This window comes from Euleptes europaea, chromosome 4, assembly GCF_029931775.1.
Source record: "Euleptes europaea isolate rEulEur1 chromosome 4, rEulEur1.hap1, whole genome shotgun sequence".
In the NCBI taxonomy this organism is placed as follows: domain Eukaryota; kingdom Metazoa; phylum Chordata; class Lepidosauria; order Squamata; family Sphaerodactylidae; genus Euleptes; species Euleptes europaea.
This window is the reverse complement of record NC_079315.1, coordinates 71,530,425-71,548,316: the sequence shown is the minus strand read 5'-3', so window position 1 is coordinate 71,548,316 and position 17,892 is coordinate 71,530,425. Positions and strand designations below refer to the sequence as shown.

The 17,892-nt window shown below is 39.9% G+C and overlaps 1 protein-coding gene across 1 annotated transcript in view; it reads right to left on the bottom strand.

Annotated features, from left to right (window-relative positions):
- Positions 1-17,892, bottom strand: part of EPB41L4A (erythrocyte membrane protein band 4.1 like 4A) — a 118,138-nt gene that overhangs the window by 39,935 nt on the left and 60,311 nt on the right. Inside the window, exons 3-9 of the mRNA XM_056848244.1 lie at positions 15,670-15,721; positions 13,341-13,419; positions 11,633-11,730; positions 7,339-7,459; positions 6,264-6,351; positions 3,190-3,278; positions 2,068-2,131 (exon numbers count right to left, since the gene is read on the bottom strand). Of these exons, the coding sequence (XP_056704222.1) occupies positions 2,068-2,131; positions 3,190-3,278; positions 6,264-6,351; positions 7,339-7,459; positions 11,633-11,730; positions 13,341-13,419; positions 15,670-15,721 (591 nt within the window). The remainder of the gene's footprint in view (positions 1-2,067; positions 2,132-3,189; positions 3,279-6,263; positions 6,352-7,338; positions 7,460-11,632; positions 11,731-13,340; positions 13,420-15,669; positions 15,722-17,892) is intronic.

Sequence of the window (17,892 nt, the reverse complement as noted above, 5' to 3'; positions counted from 1 at the left end):
CCTCATAACAAGTCCTGAATTTTGTAATATATTTAATCAGGGCTTAATTTAATTTCTGAAGCTGCTAAGTGGGATGGATTGTCTTTTCTTATTATTATTAATAAACCAAAGTTGGATAACCACAGCTTCTTAAAAGCACTGAAATTTCCATTAGTTTATCGTCCTTAATTTAATTTTCCTGGAGGAGAAGCTAGAAGTATTCTCCCTCAGGTAATCAGAACGTGAAGTTTTACCACAGAAGGAAATCAAAGTACTAAATGCAACAAACTGTTCTCTGTGTATGTGGTACTCTTTAGGGAAAAGGCTGATTTGATGGACTATATTCAAGGCTGACATATTTTGAAGATATGAGTTTTAAACAGCCAATAACACAACTATATTTAAAGAACTTTCAGTTCTTAAATTGCTCAAGACAAAATTATCTGAAGAAGTTCTGAAAAGATTGTTACATTGAACTCTATAGAAGCTTTCCAGAAAGTTCTGCGGTTGGCCTACGCAGGCGCAGCTCCCATGTGGGATTGCACAAAGGCAGCGATGATGAAGCAGAATTATCTAAAGTAATTATGCTGAAATAGGGATGGTACAGACATAACAAATAACCATTTAGGATTTAGGAATGGCCACATGCTCCCTCACCCCATTCTGTTCTTGTGTGTGAACTGTCCCTGTTTCTTGGTACTATAGCCAAACATTTAATCAGACCTAGCCAAACTATGATTAAGGCTACTTCTTGTCAGGTTTCAGAAGTGGAATTTAGTGCCCATTTAACCAAGGTCAACTGCTCTTAATTCAGGGTCGGTGTTAACCAAATGCAACACTTAACCAGGACAGTGTGGGATGAAGAGAATTTGTGTCTGATCAGTCTACAATCCCAGTAGATAGCTCCAATTCCCAACCAAGATGTACTACTTCAAACACAGAGATAATTTTAAGTGGACCACTTTGAGAAAGTATACATAATCTTGCATCCTTGTCCTTTTAAATACATCCCTAAGACACTCCTGTCTAGGCTTGATATTAGCAAGGTCTGTCAGGCCTCTTATGACAGAGACTTTCATTTTAAAATATCAGCAAGCTCCACATCAGCCACCAGCATTTACTCCACAAATGTATTTGCTTCCTTCTGAAGTTTCCAGATTTCTCATTACCCTTATATGAAACATTTCAAATAAAGAAGTTTATTATATTACTGAATTATCTGTAACTGTGGCACACAATTTAATTTACTCCATTGTTCACCTGATATGGCATGTAAACAAATGTGTGGAGGAGTTTGGACTGAGCCCATTGGCCCTACTCCCAACCTCTACAAGTTCATCAGAACTTCTGGACCATGTTCACATATACTAAGGTTCAGAATGACTGATGATGAATAGATCATCTATCCACGTGTATATGCCACATCATGAGAACAGGGTTTGTGATTTACATTTGACTACAAACAAGGCATTCTATATTATATTGTAGGTCTCTTGAATTACAGATGGAGTCCCGCTTTGTTCTAAGGGTGCACCTAGATGAGACAACAGAGATCCATGACTGGATCTCCCTACTCCCATATGAACCTACCTGACCACTCTGGTCATCTTCAGAGGCCATGCTTCAGGTGCCCCACCATCTGAGGGCCTTGGTGGTGGTGCTGCCAAAACTTTGGAACTCCCTCCTCAGGTTCATCTGTCTCCCTCGGTCGTTGTCTTCCACCAGCAGGTGAAGACTTTTTTGTTTGGCTTGATGTTCTCTCACTAACTCTTATTAGCCCTCCACCCTGTTTGTATGTTAATATCTTGTTTAATGTTTGGAATGTTTTAATGTTTACCACCCTGGGGACCTTGATTTCAGTGGAAAGGTAGCACAGAAATGTTTTAAATAAACAAATAAATATGTTTAAATGCCTGTAAATATAAACCATTGGGGGGGGGGAAGCAAGGTGCAGGGAAAGTTTAACCTGTTTTTACCATGACATTTTTCCAATTCAAATCATCCCCATGCAACTATTATTTTTTTCTTAAATAAATAAAACAAGCTTTATTTTCAGGCTACAACACACACACCCTCAAAAAAACTTACATCTTTTCCTAGGACTCTGAGTTCAAACTGAGTTTCCTTGAAGTGGACCTTTGTAATTCTAGGCCTACATGTTAGAAGAAGAGAAAATATTCATAAAAATTAAACCATTTAAAATGGTTTGAAATGGATGAAGGTTTTATAATAAGTATGCACAAATCCAGCTATGAAGAACTGATAAACAACAGTGTGATCATGCAGTGCAAATTGAAAATATATATGCCCCCCAACTCTTTCAAGGCAGCTTCTGTAATAACAAAATGTTACAGAATAGGAGCAGACAAAAATAACAGTTTCAATCATTTAAAAACCCCTTCTCATGTACAATCAATAGTTAAAACCAATCAGGGACAACAGCTTGGACTGCCCATGCTAAAAAGATCATCTGTATGAGAGAAAGGGTGAACAAATTTAGACACTTTATTTAATCCAAGAAGGCATGGACCGCTGGGTCAACCATTCTTTCACAAAAACAGGATATCTGCAACTCACTAATACTTATCAAAATTGTTTGGACCAAGGAAGAAATTCTTCAGGATCCTGTCTTTAAGACCAAAAGTAGACCAGCAGTCAGAAAAAATATAGATGTTTTCTTCTGAATGTTTTGTTAAAGATGGCTTCTAATTAGACTTTAAAGGAACTGTGTTTATCAGTGGGGCAGGATATTTACACTGACTTAGAAGGGGGAAAATATTTACATACAAATCAATAGGTGAGAAGGAAACTATTCCTTCCAACTCATTTCATAATGTTCTATTATCAATCATATTTGCAAAAAAATAGAAAATATATACTAAGGGTTACATCTAACGAATCACAACTCTGCTTGCAAAAAGGGAAGTTTCCTGCCTCCATCTTCCCATACTGTTGCCCACCTTGTTCCTTCCCCAAACATTGTGCCTAGAATTCAGCAAAATCCCCAGTAACAGGCCTGGGTGCAACATGCCGGGGGTGGGGCAGTCTACAATGGAAATGGGAGGCAAAAATCTCCTCCTTTTCTTCAACCAGCATAAGTGACCTTCAACTGGCAGGGGAAAAAAAGGTTGGATACAATATATGCTTATATTGCATTATTTACTAAGCCACGTTATTGCTACCTGGACTAACCTGATAGATGTTACTTACCAGAAATATTTTCCAACTTGCTTCTTATTCTTATAGACAACCACTCCAACAGGGGTTAATCCTAGAAAATATTCAGATTTGTTTTCACCCTAAAAAAATAATTTTAAAAGTATACATGTAAACACATACATGTACTTAAAGGATCTCACTTTGTGAAGCTTACACCTTCAAAACTCAGTTCTTCATGATTCAGTCTTATTCAAGAAATCCAATAAGCTTCAAATTTGTTTCCTCAAACAAGTACTGTTTGCAATGTTTTCATATTAACCATAAAAATATGATAGTTTTCTTTGATGGACTGTTTCTTTCAAGAATAAGCTATAGAAGAATATTCTTACAATACCAATTGTAAACTATGCTGAATTAATTCATATTATTATTTAAAAAGTTTCCACCCCCCAATGTTAGTTGGCTTTCTATGAATTTTATTATCACAATATGTCCATCTGTCTTGTTACATTCTCATTTTCTTGGTATCATACCTTTTGATGAACAAGCATTTCATCATGATTTTACCAAACAAATTTCCCACTTCCATTCATTCATTCAAAGTGGGTTTTCATCTTAGATTCCTAATTCAAGTATAAATTTAGCCAACCTACAAACATATCCCTTCTTCTCTTGAGAGTAATGCATATGCATGGGAAAGGGGGTAAAACTTCTTCGCCCATCCCATGCCACCTGACCAAAAATGACCCTCTTTGAGGGCTGCTTTAAGAGCTCGTCAGGAACAAGACAGGTACCTACGTTGTATGGGAGGGAAAGACTTAGAACTCCTGCCCTTTTACCAGTGCCACAGCCCCAATCCAGCTCTCTCATGCATGCATCTGCTTTTCAGGGGCCAACTACACACTGAGAGCTCCATCTACAGAACTCCAGCATCACATTTTAAAGGCCTTACATTCTTGAAGTACTCTGATATTTCCTGTCTGAACACATTCACTGTAATAAACTCCTTGTTCCAACACTTATGCAAAAATCCCTCAGATTTGTTATCCACATTGTTTTTCCCCCAGTAAAGTTAATTGTCTTCTGTATGAAAATACAAACACTTTCTTTCATACAAAACTGACTAGACTTCCTTGAGCATAAGCCCGCTTAATCTATGCTGTTTCAAAGTTATGTGCTCCTATGGATTTAAGCCTCATTTAAAGGGGAGGAGGAGAGCACCAGGTTATGAAATGGCTTGCTTATGACTTTACACATTGAATGAAAAACTGCTCTTAAAACTGAACAGAATTTTTTTTATAAATAATTTTTTTATTTTCTTCATTTAACATATCAACAAATGAAACAATATCCAATACTAAAAAATAATAATAATAAAATCAAATAATATTGCTAATTTGACAATAGATTGACTTCCCCCTCACCCTCTTCCATCTAGAAATAAATTGTATAAACTTTTGCTAACGGTACTAATCCCAATATTATTTTAATTAACAAGTTATTATCCTATCCAACATTATTAAATCATTACCAAATATAAAATTGATAAAAAGTATAGATAAGGGATTAGATCAAAGAGTATCCTTTAAACGGTCCCATTGAAAATTGATTTTCGCAGTAAATTCTCCAAGCCTCCCATTCCCCCCAAAACTCTGGTTTATCAAAGCTGTAAGCTTCGCCATCTCAGTCAATTCCAGCATCTTTTTTATCCAGTCTTTTTTGTCTGGTATCTCCACAGTCTTCCATTTAGCTGCATATATCAATCTTGCAGCCGTGGTGGCATACATCAAAAAAGTTCGGTGAGTAAAAATGGTATCCGGTATCATACTTAATAGCATCATTTCAGGTGTTTTAGGATAATTTTTAAAACTTATTATGTAATGAGAATTTGCCATTGAAAGAAAAAAATCCAACCATTTCACTACACATATGGCTATGTATATGTAAAGTACTATTAAGTCTTATGGTGACACGGTAGTGTTTTTAAGGCAAGAGACGAACAGAGGTGATTTCCCATTGCCTGCCTCTGCATAGCAGCCCTGAATTTCCCTGGTGGTCTCCCATCCAGGTACTAACCAGGACCAACCCTGCTTGGCTACCAAGATCTGGCTAGCCGGAACCATCCAGATCGTGCAGCTATGACGGCAGTATTATTTATTTACTTCATTTATGCCTCACCTTTCTTGAGCCCAGAGTGGCTTACATAGTTCTCTTCTTCTTCATTCTATCCTCAAAACAACTCTGTGAGTTAGGTTAGATTGAGAGTGTGTGTGGCTCTGGACCCCAGAAAAAGGAGGAACAAGACTTAGGCCATACTCTTCTTCTCCAGTGGAAGGTCTTCTAGACTGCAGTGGCTGGGTAAGAGCCCCTCCTTGATCCCACACCCATTCCTCTAAATTGAATAAGAACTTGTTATGTCTGAAACCAGTATAGCCAGGAAGCCAAAAGTGCTGCAATCTTGTAGAGTGTGCACATATCCCCAGGTCTGGGTAATTCAAGGGATTCCAATTCTTGCCCCCAAACCCTGATTTGCTATGGTTACCTTTCTCTAGCACCCCAGTGTGGTTCAGCAGAGTAGTAGGCTTCCTCACCTACATCTTCTTCCTCCTAAGATATTTTATTGGGGGAGGCCCTATTCATTTAAAAATATTTTTCTCTATCCATGCCCAATGTGTACATCAAAGTCCACACAAAGTTATTACACATGTAACCTCTGTTAATCTCTTGCCATGAAAACCCCAAAAGGGGTCGCCATAAGTCAGCTGCGACTTGAAGGCACTTTACACACACACAATTATCTTTAAACAGAGTCTTATTCTGTCCTGAAATCTTTACTCCCAGGTGTTTTATTGTGCCATCCGTCACATGGGAAAAGACTGAAAAAGATTTAGAGAGGTGGGCAAACCTGAAGATTTCTTGGTTGGGTAGAATCTCTACCATAAAGATGAATGTTTAAAGTTCTTACACATGTTGATCGCCACCTTAACTTCAATGACACATTCTGAAGAACCTCTTGTGTGCATTTGATACCAATACCCCCTCCCCAATTGCTTGACAGGGGCAACTTCCTGCAATAGTATACACAGTTACACTCATGTAGGCTTGTTATTTAAAATATTACTTACATAGACAGGATGAAGATCAACTCCATACATTTCAAGTGTTTTCGCCACTCCTAAGTAATTCATTTCTGCCTCAGCTGGAACTTGGCCCCTGTTTAACATAACAATAATAAAGATATCTATTAAATACAGAAAAAAATATTGGAAAAAATTATCACTTGATTGCTGAGAACGCTGCTGGCACAGTTCCTTTCCACGCTGAATGGCATGAAAGGGGAAGACGTTTGTACAAAGAGCCCAACTCATAGGGTTCATTACCTGCATGGTGTGTTCCACAGAAAGTAAAAATTTATCTACACCAGGGCTTCTTACACTTTTTCCACTCGCAACCCCTTTTCATCGAGAAATTTTTATGCAACTCCAGGTATACAGGTATATAAAATGGGTATACAAATCAAACATTTACAGATAATTTACATTTACAGATAATAAATCATAAAGAAATTTATTTTAAGAAATTTAAAAAAATTGCGACCCCTACATTCAGTTATGCAACCCCATATGGGGTCGTGACCCACAGTTTAAGAAGCTTTGATCTAGACTACAAGCTGATATTTTCAGAGTCATCTAGGAATAGGCAATAACTGTAGCCCACTCCATAAGTTATGTTTCTGGAAATTCTATCTAAAGGTTCCCCAAGCTCTCCTGGTATGCATGAACGTCACTTTGCGTTTATGCGTGTTCTGTTGTTGTTGTTTTGTGAAATGGGCAACATAGGGTTTTTTTCTAGCCACGGTAGGTGCTAATCAAAACCAGGATTTTTGAGGGTATGCATTAGCACCTACTGAAGTTGCAAAAAATGCATATTGCCCTTTTCATTAAAAAATGGCAATCATCATACCGAGAGGTCAGCACATAACACACTCTCCAGATATGCAAGACAAGAGGGGCAGAAAAGTAATCAGAAACAGGCTTATTGAACCAGGTTAAGTATGTAGCACAGATAAGCTTAGAGAGACTATACATAGTTCACATTTAAAATAAACATAAAAATATTCCTTTTTCATAGCAGTGCACTTTTCCCCTTGAACTATTTAATTTTCCAATGAAGGTTTAGATAATTCAACTGAATATTTACATCAGAGTTTTATGTATCCGTTCTATAGCATCTTCTAAATCTTCTTTCTGGTCTGGAACAAAGCGGTATTCTGATACATAGCCAGCAGTGTGCTTGTATGGGTCATAGTCCCCAAGTTCAGCTGTACGGAACATAAAAAAAAAATTCACACACTTTTACGTAGTTAACACAATCTTATTTCCCGGCCCAAGCATCAGAACTAAATATAACACAACTAAATACAACACAAAGCTGGGAGGTCAAGAAAGGGGAAGCTAAAAACAACCCAAAGTAGTACATAACTTTCACAGAATTACAATAGAATTGCAATGAAATGGTTGGTAATAGATGCTCTACAATTGTCCTCTCAGTATTACATATATGCCCAACTCCAAGTCTCCAAAAATTTTCATAGGTGAGGCATACTTATCTTTAAATTTGTATTGGAATAAGAATCACCCACTTTCATTAGAACACATACCCTCTGTTTCTATAAGAGTCACTAACTGTTCAAGGGGTGCCTCCCTATGAAAATTACGGTAAGTACAGGAACTGTTGTGGAGACCCAAGGGTCCGCCTCTTCAGAGAGTGGGTGATTCTGCTGCTTCGCTGCACCAGGAGCAATTGAATGATCCAATCATGCTCAAGACAGACATGAGGCACATCAGAATCTAACCAGTACAAAATAATGTCAGAGCAGCCAATCATGTAGATAGTCAGCAGACAGCCTCCTCTGTTCACTGAGCTCATAGGAGATTTTAACTACTGAATTAAAATTAAGTAGGAAGGGCTGTGGCTCAGTGGTAGAGCATCTGCTTGGCATGCAGAAGGTCCCAGGTTCGATCCCTGGCATCTCCAGGGATCTGGAGGCAAGTACGTGATGTGAAAGACCTCTGCCTGAGACCCTGGAGAGCCGCTGCCGGTCAGAGTAGACAGTACTGACTTTGATGGGCCAAGTGTCTGATTCAGTATAAGGCAGCTTCATCTGTTCATGAGAACTAACCTATTTTTCAGAGCACAGTTACAGTTCTTTCGTGACACTCTAGTGTGCCCAAATGCATTACTAGTGTCACTGATACACAGAGGTATATGGCACCACAGTGGAACTGGTCAGCCATTCTATGCTAATATCAATGAAACAGGTTATTGTGTCTTTAGGAAATTGTATACTTAAGCATCTTCACAAGCTGCCAGTACCTTGTTCATAAGGTATCTTTTTCTCCTCCACTTCTGTGCAATGACTGCACAATGGTTGCTGATTGATAGCAACATGACAGTTCTCATAAAGCCAGCTGTGGTTGCACAAAGCCCTCACTCAGCCTTTAATGCTAGCACAAGATAATCGGTCGGGATATCACACACAGGCAGCATTTTTAGACCCTGTTCTGAATGCTTATCTTTCAGATTGTTTACAATCAGAGCTTCAAGCTTAAATTCTGTACAAAATATATCTCACATTTGCTACTTCCAGAAGTAGTACTACTAGAAATGAACCCAGATTTATCTTTACTTTTGGAGCATACTCTCTGAGGAGTGATGTTAAATTCATACTAAGCACAGTTAAGCTGTATTTTTTTTCAACAAGACAAAGTGAAGCATATGATTTGATCTCCAGGTCAGAAAAGGTACCGTCAAAAATAAAAGGACACACATGTGGTTAAATAGTGGCATCAAACAAGCCATAAAAAGCAAGAAGGCTTCCTTTAAAAAGTGGAGGTCTTGCCCAAATGAGAAAAACAAAATGATTCTGCCAAGATCACTTTCGATCTGAAAGAGGCAGATATTTAGGACTGCATTTCACTAATTTTGTTTTTATTTGTTGGCAGTCCTACTTGAGATTTAAACTGTTGTCTTTTACATGTTTCATAACTGTTTTTTTATTTACATTATAAGCCGCCTTGAGTATCGCAAGGTAGAAAGGCGGCTAATAAATGGTTTAAATAATTAACTAACAAATGTTAACCGTGAAATTCTGAAGGAGGGGGCCAAAGCGCCATGGGAGCTGGCGTAACCCCACGCTGGTGTCCATGCCACTTTGCGCTGTGATAAAGTGGCACCATGCTGGCACGGGGCACTTACGCTGGTCCTGCGGAACGATGCAGCAGCATGGGCCTCGACTGCTAGCACTGCCATGCAGGCAGCAAAAACCTGGTAGTGGGTACCCGTGCCAGTGTTGGGGGGGGGGCATTCCCGGGGTGTTCCCAGGGGCAGAGCTGACGTTAGTCAGCTTCCAAACCCCTTTCAGTCTGGGAATGCCCTTCTATGCTGCAGCATTGCTACCCCAGCAAAATATGCCAGCAAAATAGCTGGCGCAGCCCCATGTAACTCCATGGAGAAGTTTCACGTGTGTGTTTGTTTTTTAAATGCGTGTTTAACCTTTATTTTTCAGCTGGGAAAACTCTGTGGAGGCGGTGCAGCTGTGCCACTCCCAGCCACCTATGTACTCCCCCCTTCAGGGGCTGTCTGTGTACAGTAAAGGCAAGTTAAATGAGAATTTCAAGAGCATACTGCTAAAAACATTAACAGAAATTGGTACAAATTTCTTTACATATATCAGAAGCAGGAAACCAGCCAGAGTTAGATATTAATAGAGTAAATGGACTGCTAAAATCAGAACAGGGGAATGGAGACATGCTGATTAAAATCAATGCATCTGTCTTCATTGTGAAAGATGTGGGACAGTCATCCTCCCCAGAGTCACTATTTCCGAGGTAGCCCTGAATCAAATAGAGGTGATAAGGGATTACATTCTAGGACTATTATGAGGAACATTAAAGTTACCAAATATTTCATGCTCTGGATTTTTTTTATGCTTCTGGCTTTTAATGCAGTTTTAAGATTCTAGGTTTTATCAGATGCTTTTTAGTGGTTAATGTTAATGATTTTATGTTTTTATAATTTTATCTGTTGTTGTTTTTTGAGCCGTCTAAAGCAGGTCTCTGAAGAAGCAGCATATACATGTTTTAAATAAATAAAATAAAGGGAAGTCCTGCCTCTCCAGCCTTTTGGAATTTAGACAGTGACAACAAGCATGTGCTTAAGTGTGATCCAGTAGGCATTATATACATGAACTTCCAAAAAGCCTTTTACAAAGCCCCTGAGCAAAGACTCCTTAGTAAACTTAGCCGTCATGGTAGAAGGACAGGTCTAATTATGAGGTAGCAACTGCAAATGATAAAAAGCAGAGCACAGGAGTAATGAACAATTCTTATAACAGAAGGAAGCAAGCAGTGCCATTTTCAGGTATCTGTACTAAGCATAGAGAGGAAAAAGTAAAAACAACCTCTTTTCTGCATTGAACTGCTCAGCCTTAGAACTAGAAGAGCAGCTTCCAGTTCACCCAGTCCCAGATTTAGCAATCGGGACTATAGGATAACTGTACCACAGCACTAAATTTCCGTTACACACTTCATCATGGGTACGCCAACCAGTAGTCACTGAATTTGCTGGGGGAAGGGGGGGTTCCCTACACATGTTTGAGGCATACTGTCACAATCCTGGGTCCAAGGCCGAGGGAAAAAAGCAGCCTATCGGCCTCAAGGAAACCTCTCTTCCACAAAGACCTGAGGCCTTAGGTAAACTTTGTAATCAGCCTACATTTTCCAGGCACTTTCCAAGCTTTATGGACCAGAAAAAATGGAGGGGAAACAGATACCAATCCCTATGAAGTGGGCAGAGCTCCAACAGAGCACATATAAGGTCCTGCCCAGTGAAGGGGTGTTCTCTTCCAGGAAACTGAGCAGCACTGAGGTTGCTCTTGGATAGAGTCCATCCCTTCTCCCATGGTGGGGTGAGTCAGGCCTACTCGGATCATGTACTGAAACAGAGCAGGCTTCTTTCTTTGTGAGTTTGCCCTGTATTAATTCTGCCCCATTTTTATAACTTTTCTACTGTTCACTCGCTTGCTCTAACGTTTGTTTAATAAACCAGTTCTTGTTTACTCTGCCTGGGTTCTTCGCACCTCAAATTCAGCCATATATCAGGACATGCCTTGGCTAAAGAGGGGGCTGCCTCGGGTCAGGGAGGATGTTCTGGGCCCTCTCTAGTAAAGATCTAGAACCAGAGTGGTGGCAGTCTGTTAAGGCCCTTGCCTGCTCCAGGCTTGAAGGGAGCAGGGTGAAAGGTGGGGGTTTGTGGGAAGAGAGAAAACCCTGGAAGGCACTCCCTATCTGTGGCAAACCTGCTCAGCCCTGCATCATTCTGTGATACATAATTGGCTGGAAGCATGTTTAATAAACTTCCACCTCTTTAAAAAAAAGTGTTGCAGAAAGCATTGCCAACAGAAATGCAACATCATTTGACCAGAAGCACATACATTGTATTGCAAAAGCTCCCAGCTGAGCAGCAGTGTTGAAAGGACAAGGCAAGCGGCCTTGCAAGACATCTTGCTTCACTTGTAAAAATATCTGATACCTAAAAACGAAAGCAGAAAATAAAATTACTTGGCAGTCATAAAGATCTGAACGTACTAACATTTTATAACCACAGTTTTATCCAAAAGAAGCACCATTAGATTCGCTTAGGAGAAGACAGGCAGCACAAAGCAAAAAAAAGAAAAAAAGAAAAAGAAATAAAATTGTACTTTATTTGTAGTTTCTTGCATTGGTAGAATGGAAAAGAGGGAAAGCCAGGACAGCTTTCTAGTTTGGGGAAAAAACATTGTTGGGTTTCTGTTTCCAAAGGGGAGGGTTTGAGCCCAGGGAGAGGCTGTTAAGCCCATTGACATAAGTATGTGTCTATGGCCAAGTTGAGGGGGCATAGAAGTGAAATTCCTGGCCTGGATAAGCTCAGCACTTTACTAGTCAGGCAGCTGGTAGTCAGCTGATTTTAAACTTGCCCCCCCCCCCCGTTCCATTCACGTCCCTTTGGATTTGATTCCCAAGAAGCTAGTAGGCAGCAAGAAACACATCAGTGGACATCATGGTTTTCCCAGGCAACATGTTTGAGAACACTACAATAAGTACAGAAATTATGGCTTGTTCAGCCTTACAAACAGAAGTGTGTGCACAACCTTCATTTGCTACTGTAACTAACTGGGATGGGTTTTATAAACCCATGACCCTGCTTACAAATGGTACCGAATTCAAAAGCAACTATACTACACTAGGGTTGCCAGGCTGTGGGCAGCAACCCAGGGAGGGGGAAATTATGGGGGGGGGGACTGGTGTACTAGCATGCAGGTACACTGATGTCACTTCCAGTTAAAACCAGAAGTGACATCATGGGATGCTCTAGGATTTGTAAAAACTGTATGATAAAACCTTCAAGTTTTTGCAAATCTTAGAGCATCACTTTTGGTTTTTACTGGAAGTGACATCAGTACGCCAGCACAATGCCAGTGCATGCCCCCACTTTCTTCCTGCTAGTGCCTGAAGTACCAATTAAACATGGCTGCTGGGAAGTCTGCTGCCATAGCTGGAGACCTGGCTACCCTAAGTAACAGACACAGTTTTATATATACATGATTTTATTAGATGTGATCTGTTGTCACTCACATGACAGGCTTTTGGTTATCCACCACAGATCTGCATACATGATGCATCTGCTGGAACAGGAAGAAGACTACATACTAAATAAAAATCTACTTTAAAGGCAGCACAATCAGCATCTGATTATCATATCGTCTTTATGAAGCTGAATAATGGCTTGAATTACTGCACTATACAGCATAATATGGGAACCTTTTATTATAGAACGGTGTGATATTTTGGATGGACTATTCAATTTTGAAAATAAATGCACATCCAGAAATTATTCCTTAAAGCTATGTTAGAGTTGTTATCCTATAGCTTTCATTTTTACTCTCTTTAGAAGTTCCATCATGACAAAATACAAACCTGAATGAACCAAATGGGAAGAAAACTTCCCTACCACAACCAATACAAAGTTTAAAAAGTTGCGTAACAAGCAATGAAAACTATAGTATTAAATTGCTTGCTCATGCTGTCTTTTAAAAATGAAGATCCACCCATTTTTATTACTTCAGAAAGTATCCCTAATGGCTGATGTTATTTATACTATACCTGGTAATTTCTTCCTTCAGTTTGCAAGGATCTTCTGCATAGAATTTAACTCCAAAATACAATGTATATGGCGGACCAGCTATTAGAAATAAGAAAATTCATTAATTTTTAAGTATTCATAAACAATGTTCATTTGCACATTATATTATGTATACATACAGCAAAACAAAACACATTTACTTGGAAGGAAGTATCAACTGTTTTCACAAAGCCCCACAGAAGATAGTGTGCACTGGACTGCAGACTTTGTTATATACAGTATGAGCAGCTATACCACCTTCCTTTTTCCCCTGGGAAACAATTCAAAAACTAGAGTAATCCACTGATCTTAGTGCTTTAAAGTAATTGATACCACCTAAATACCCAAGCATCTTTCACACAGAATTGAGAATACTTGGCAAAGTTTCTGTGGATTCCTGGTTTTCTTCTTGTAAAATTGCAGGGGCTGCAATCCTTTAACAATGGTTCCCACCAAAGCCTTCATGAGACTAACGGGAGTTGCACAGTATCAGGCTTAGGGGACAGGATCTAATTTTGATGCAGTTTATTTATTAGACGCTAGGGGGCCTCCCCTCTGGGGATGGGGGGGGGGAAGTCAGCATCACATCAACACTGCAATGTCACTTCTGGCATGAACCTGGAAGTGAGATCACCATGTTAATTACATTGTCCCCCCACCCCCCTAGAGCTCAGCTGGTCACCATATTTTGTATTGGTTTGATAATCTACAGGAACATATTGTTCTGCTGGGTTTTACACTTTTAACTTGCACAGGCATGTATTTATACACTCAGGCAAGCACAAACTGCGCTCATGCCACTGCGGGGATCATGAAGACCCTATAACCTCTCTTATTCCCAACCAGCCTGACTGCTTGCTTGGATACAATTAAGCTGAACTTGAAACAACAAAGTCCTTTAGGACCTATATACAAGATAAATGAATGAAGAGCCTCTTTCCAAATCTGTTTCATATTCCATATTTGGAAATTTCTGCTTAATTATTTTTAATTATTATTGAAGTAAGAGCTCAGAAAGGAAATGTTTTAGGATGAGGTTTTATTAGGGTTGTTTTTGTTTGTTGAAATTGGGATGTTTGAATTCTTATTAGCACAATACTGATTAATTCAAAAGACTGAGAACTGGTTCATTTGGAGCATGGGACACCCAAGAACTGTGCTTGCTACAATTCTGGAGTCACTTGCCACAGCTCTTGGCCCTCTCTAAAAAGTAAATATAAAAAATTCAAACCAAAGTTTGTGCCATATTGTATAAAATTCTTAGGTAAGATACTAATAACCATTAGTATAGCAGAGCTTCTGCTTCCTTCCACTGAGCACCCCCAGCTTCATATTCTGATCCTGAGAGAATTGCTAAAAATGACCCCGTTTCTACCACCAACTGTCATCATGCTGGCAAAAGTATACCTTTGGATCCAAACCCTCATTTAGCACCTTCAAAAAAACATTACCTGAACCACAGAAATCTATAGAAGTTTTAGCACTCAGTGCATGCAGCTTTGTGATAGCTAGACATGAAAATATCAGTGCACCTCAGTATGGGTGCAGCTGTGTACTGGCAAATTCCAGGAGATTCTGGGGGAAGTGGAGTTCAGGGGATGTGACATAAGGATTCAGAGCAGGGGTCCCCAATGTGGTGCCCGTGGGCACCATGGCACATGCCAACAACTTTTCTGGTGCCTGCCAAGTACTTTTAGGAAGTAGGTAGGGCTTTTGCCCAGCAAGGCTTCTGACTGGCTATGCAGATTAATTTAAATGTTTCTTTGGCAGCAGCTGCCACCACAGTACAAGGATCTACACCGTGTTACTGAAGTTAAGATGTGGCAATGATTTTGTGGATGGCTCCGCCTCCTGCAGCAGCCATTTTGTGGCAGCCATTTTGTTGTTGCGTCCACTATGCCATGTCAGGTACACTTCTATCCAATAGTGTACTTATTGTCCTTATTGTATTATATTAATTGATTATGGACAAAATTATCATTTTCTAATGTGTAGATTGTCTTAAACAAAAATCTTCATACTACAAATTCTGAGCAATTAAGACTTTGCGTTAAATTATTTTATTCATTACGAAAGTGTAAAATATTTCATAGTTCTTTTTCACTGAATCCCAAAATTTCTTATTTTTCATAAGAAAAAAAAATGAAAGTCCTATAGGAAACATGTTTTTCCCCTGTTTTTTTCAAGTTTCTTTCTTGACCTTCACATCTCTAAGCAAACTTCCACACTCAAGGATGCCTGATTTGCACGTATTGTGTTTTCTGCACCTCTCCATCCCCATTGTCTAAAAAGGACAAATTATATACATACTGTTTATGAGTTCCTTATGTTCTGTAAGGGTCTTTGCAGGATCCAGCCAGTACTGTGAGAATATTAACAGAAATTGTCATTTTGTTGTGGCAGATATACATATATTATACACACACACACACACACACATATATATATATAAGCGCCATAGCTTTTCTCTTTAAAAATATCATCAGCTTAATCCAAACTACAGTTACTATAGAACAGCCTACTATGAAGTTATACAAAGAGTATCTTGGTTGGTCCCAAATACTGTAAAGCTAGACTAACATTCAGGGCTCCAATAAATGGAGTGTTGTCCTCTGAGTAGAAGGAACTTACATCATTTTGATGAATGGGTACTTCCCATAATCCTAGAGATGCAAGATGTTTATTGCATTTTGTCTCTGCCTTAGAAGAAGGGCCCACCAAGACCATTTGGAGGCTTCTATAGCTGTACAAGCAGTCTTTCGGGGAAAAACTACTTATGCCTATTTAGAAAAGTTAAATATGTAGAACCAAGAAAAAAATAGCAGAGAGGCAACAGGCCTCAAAAGTAATGTAACAAAATGACATTGTAAGAAGAAGAAATATATATGGTGAAGAAAGATAAGGACAGGTGCCTTGATCCGACTCTCAGGTGCCCCTGTTTCCCTTAAACAAGATAGAACAAAATGATGTCCTCTGAGTTCTAAAGGAATTTTCAAGGTAAATTCCAATGTTTTGTTCTCCCCTGGTAACAGAGAACATAATTTTGATAAATGGGATGTTTCAAACCAGCACAAAATGAAGAAGACATCAGTTTTTATAGGATTTGCTGGATCACCCTTCACCCAAATGCTGCACTAGCCAAGAAATCAGCCAAGGTGTTCAATTTGTAGTGTTGGAAAAACATAGACAATGAAGCCCAAGTTACTGCTTTGTAAGTTTCTGCAATGGAAGCATTCTTATTGAAGGTAGTGTTGGCAGCGTAACCCCCAATGAAGAGAGCAGTGATACCTTCCGATGGCATGAGACACATGGAATCATAAGCTATGTGAATACAGTTTCTCAACCACTTGTTCACTGATGCTTTAGAAGTCTTTCTTCCTCTAACTATGGGATGGAAGGAGAGAAACAAGGAATCAGATTTGTGGAAAGTTGCCATCTTCTTAACAGAATATGGGTGCACAGAGCACTGTGAAAGTCTGAAGTAGGCCAGCCTCTCTCACAGGTGCACTGGTTTAGGACAAAAAGTGTCATAACTAGGGCTGAGAATATTGATAATCCAGAACCGAAAATAAGCCCAGAAAAACCATTTTGGTACATTTCGGGTTCGGGTTTACTGAATTCCAAAACCTGGGGAGAAAGTCAAAGCCAAATTGGCCATTCCTGAAAAAACCAGGTAATTTTTCGGCTTTTTCGGGTTCTCCCCAGGCTTAGCGAAGCTCCTGGGGGGCATTTTTTGAGGTAGAGCCCCCAAACTTGCAGTGCAGCTTGTAGGGTCTCGCCTTACAAGAACCCCCGAGTTTGGTGAAGATTGGGTCGGGGGTCCGAAGTTATGGGGTCTGGAAGAGGTCGCCCCCTCCTGCCTCCATACACAAGCAGGAAGGTAAGAGTCAGATTCTCTGTTGGTTCGCAAATCGGCTAATGCTTTTCTATGGAGGGAGGGGCAACCTCTCCAGAGCCCATACCACCTGACCCCCTGACCCAATCTTCACCAACCTTTGGGAATCATGCAAGGAGAGTCCCTGAAAGCTACCCTGAAAATTTGGGACCTCTACCCCCAAAAATGGCCCCACAGGAGCCTCACAAAAAATCCCCATTGGTTTATATTGTGAGAACTTTCAATCAGCCTACTTTAGCAGGATTGCATTTATGTAGCGAAAGTAGGCTGATTGAAAGTTCTCACAATATTAACCAATGGGGATTTTTTGAGAAGCTCCTATGGAGCATTTTTGGGGGTAGAGGTCCCAAATTTTCAGGGTAGGTTTCAGGGACTCTCCTTGCATGAACCCCAAAGTTTTGTGAAGACTGGGTCAGGGGTCCAGTGTTATGGGCTCTGGAGAGGCCGCCCTTCCCTCCTCCATAGACAAGCATTAGCCGATTAGCGAACCAACAGAGAATTTGACTCTTACCTTCCTGCTTGTGTATGGAGGCGGGAGGCGGCGACCTCTTCCAGACCCCATAACTTCAGACCCCCCGACCCAATCTTCACCACACTTGAGGGTCTTGCAAGGAGAGTCCCTGCAAGCTACCCTGCAA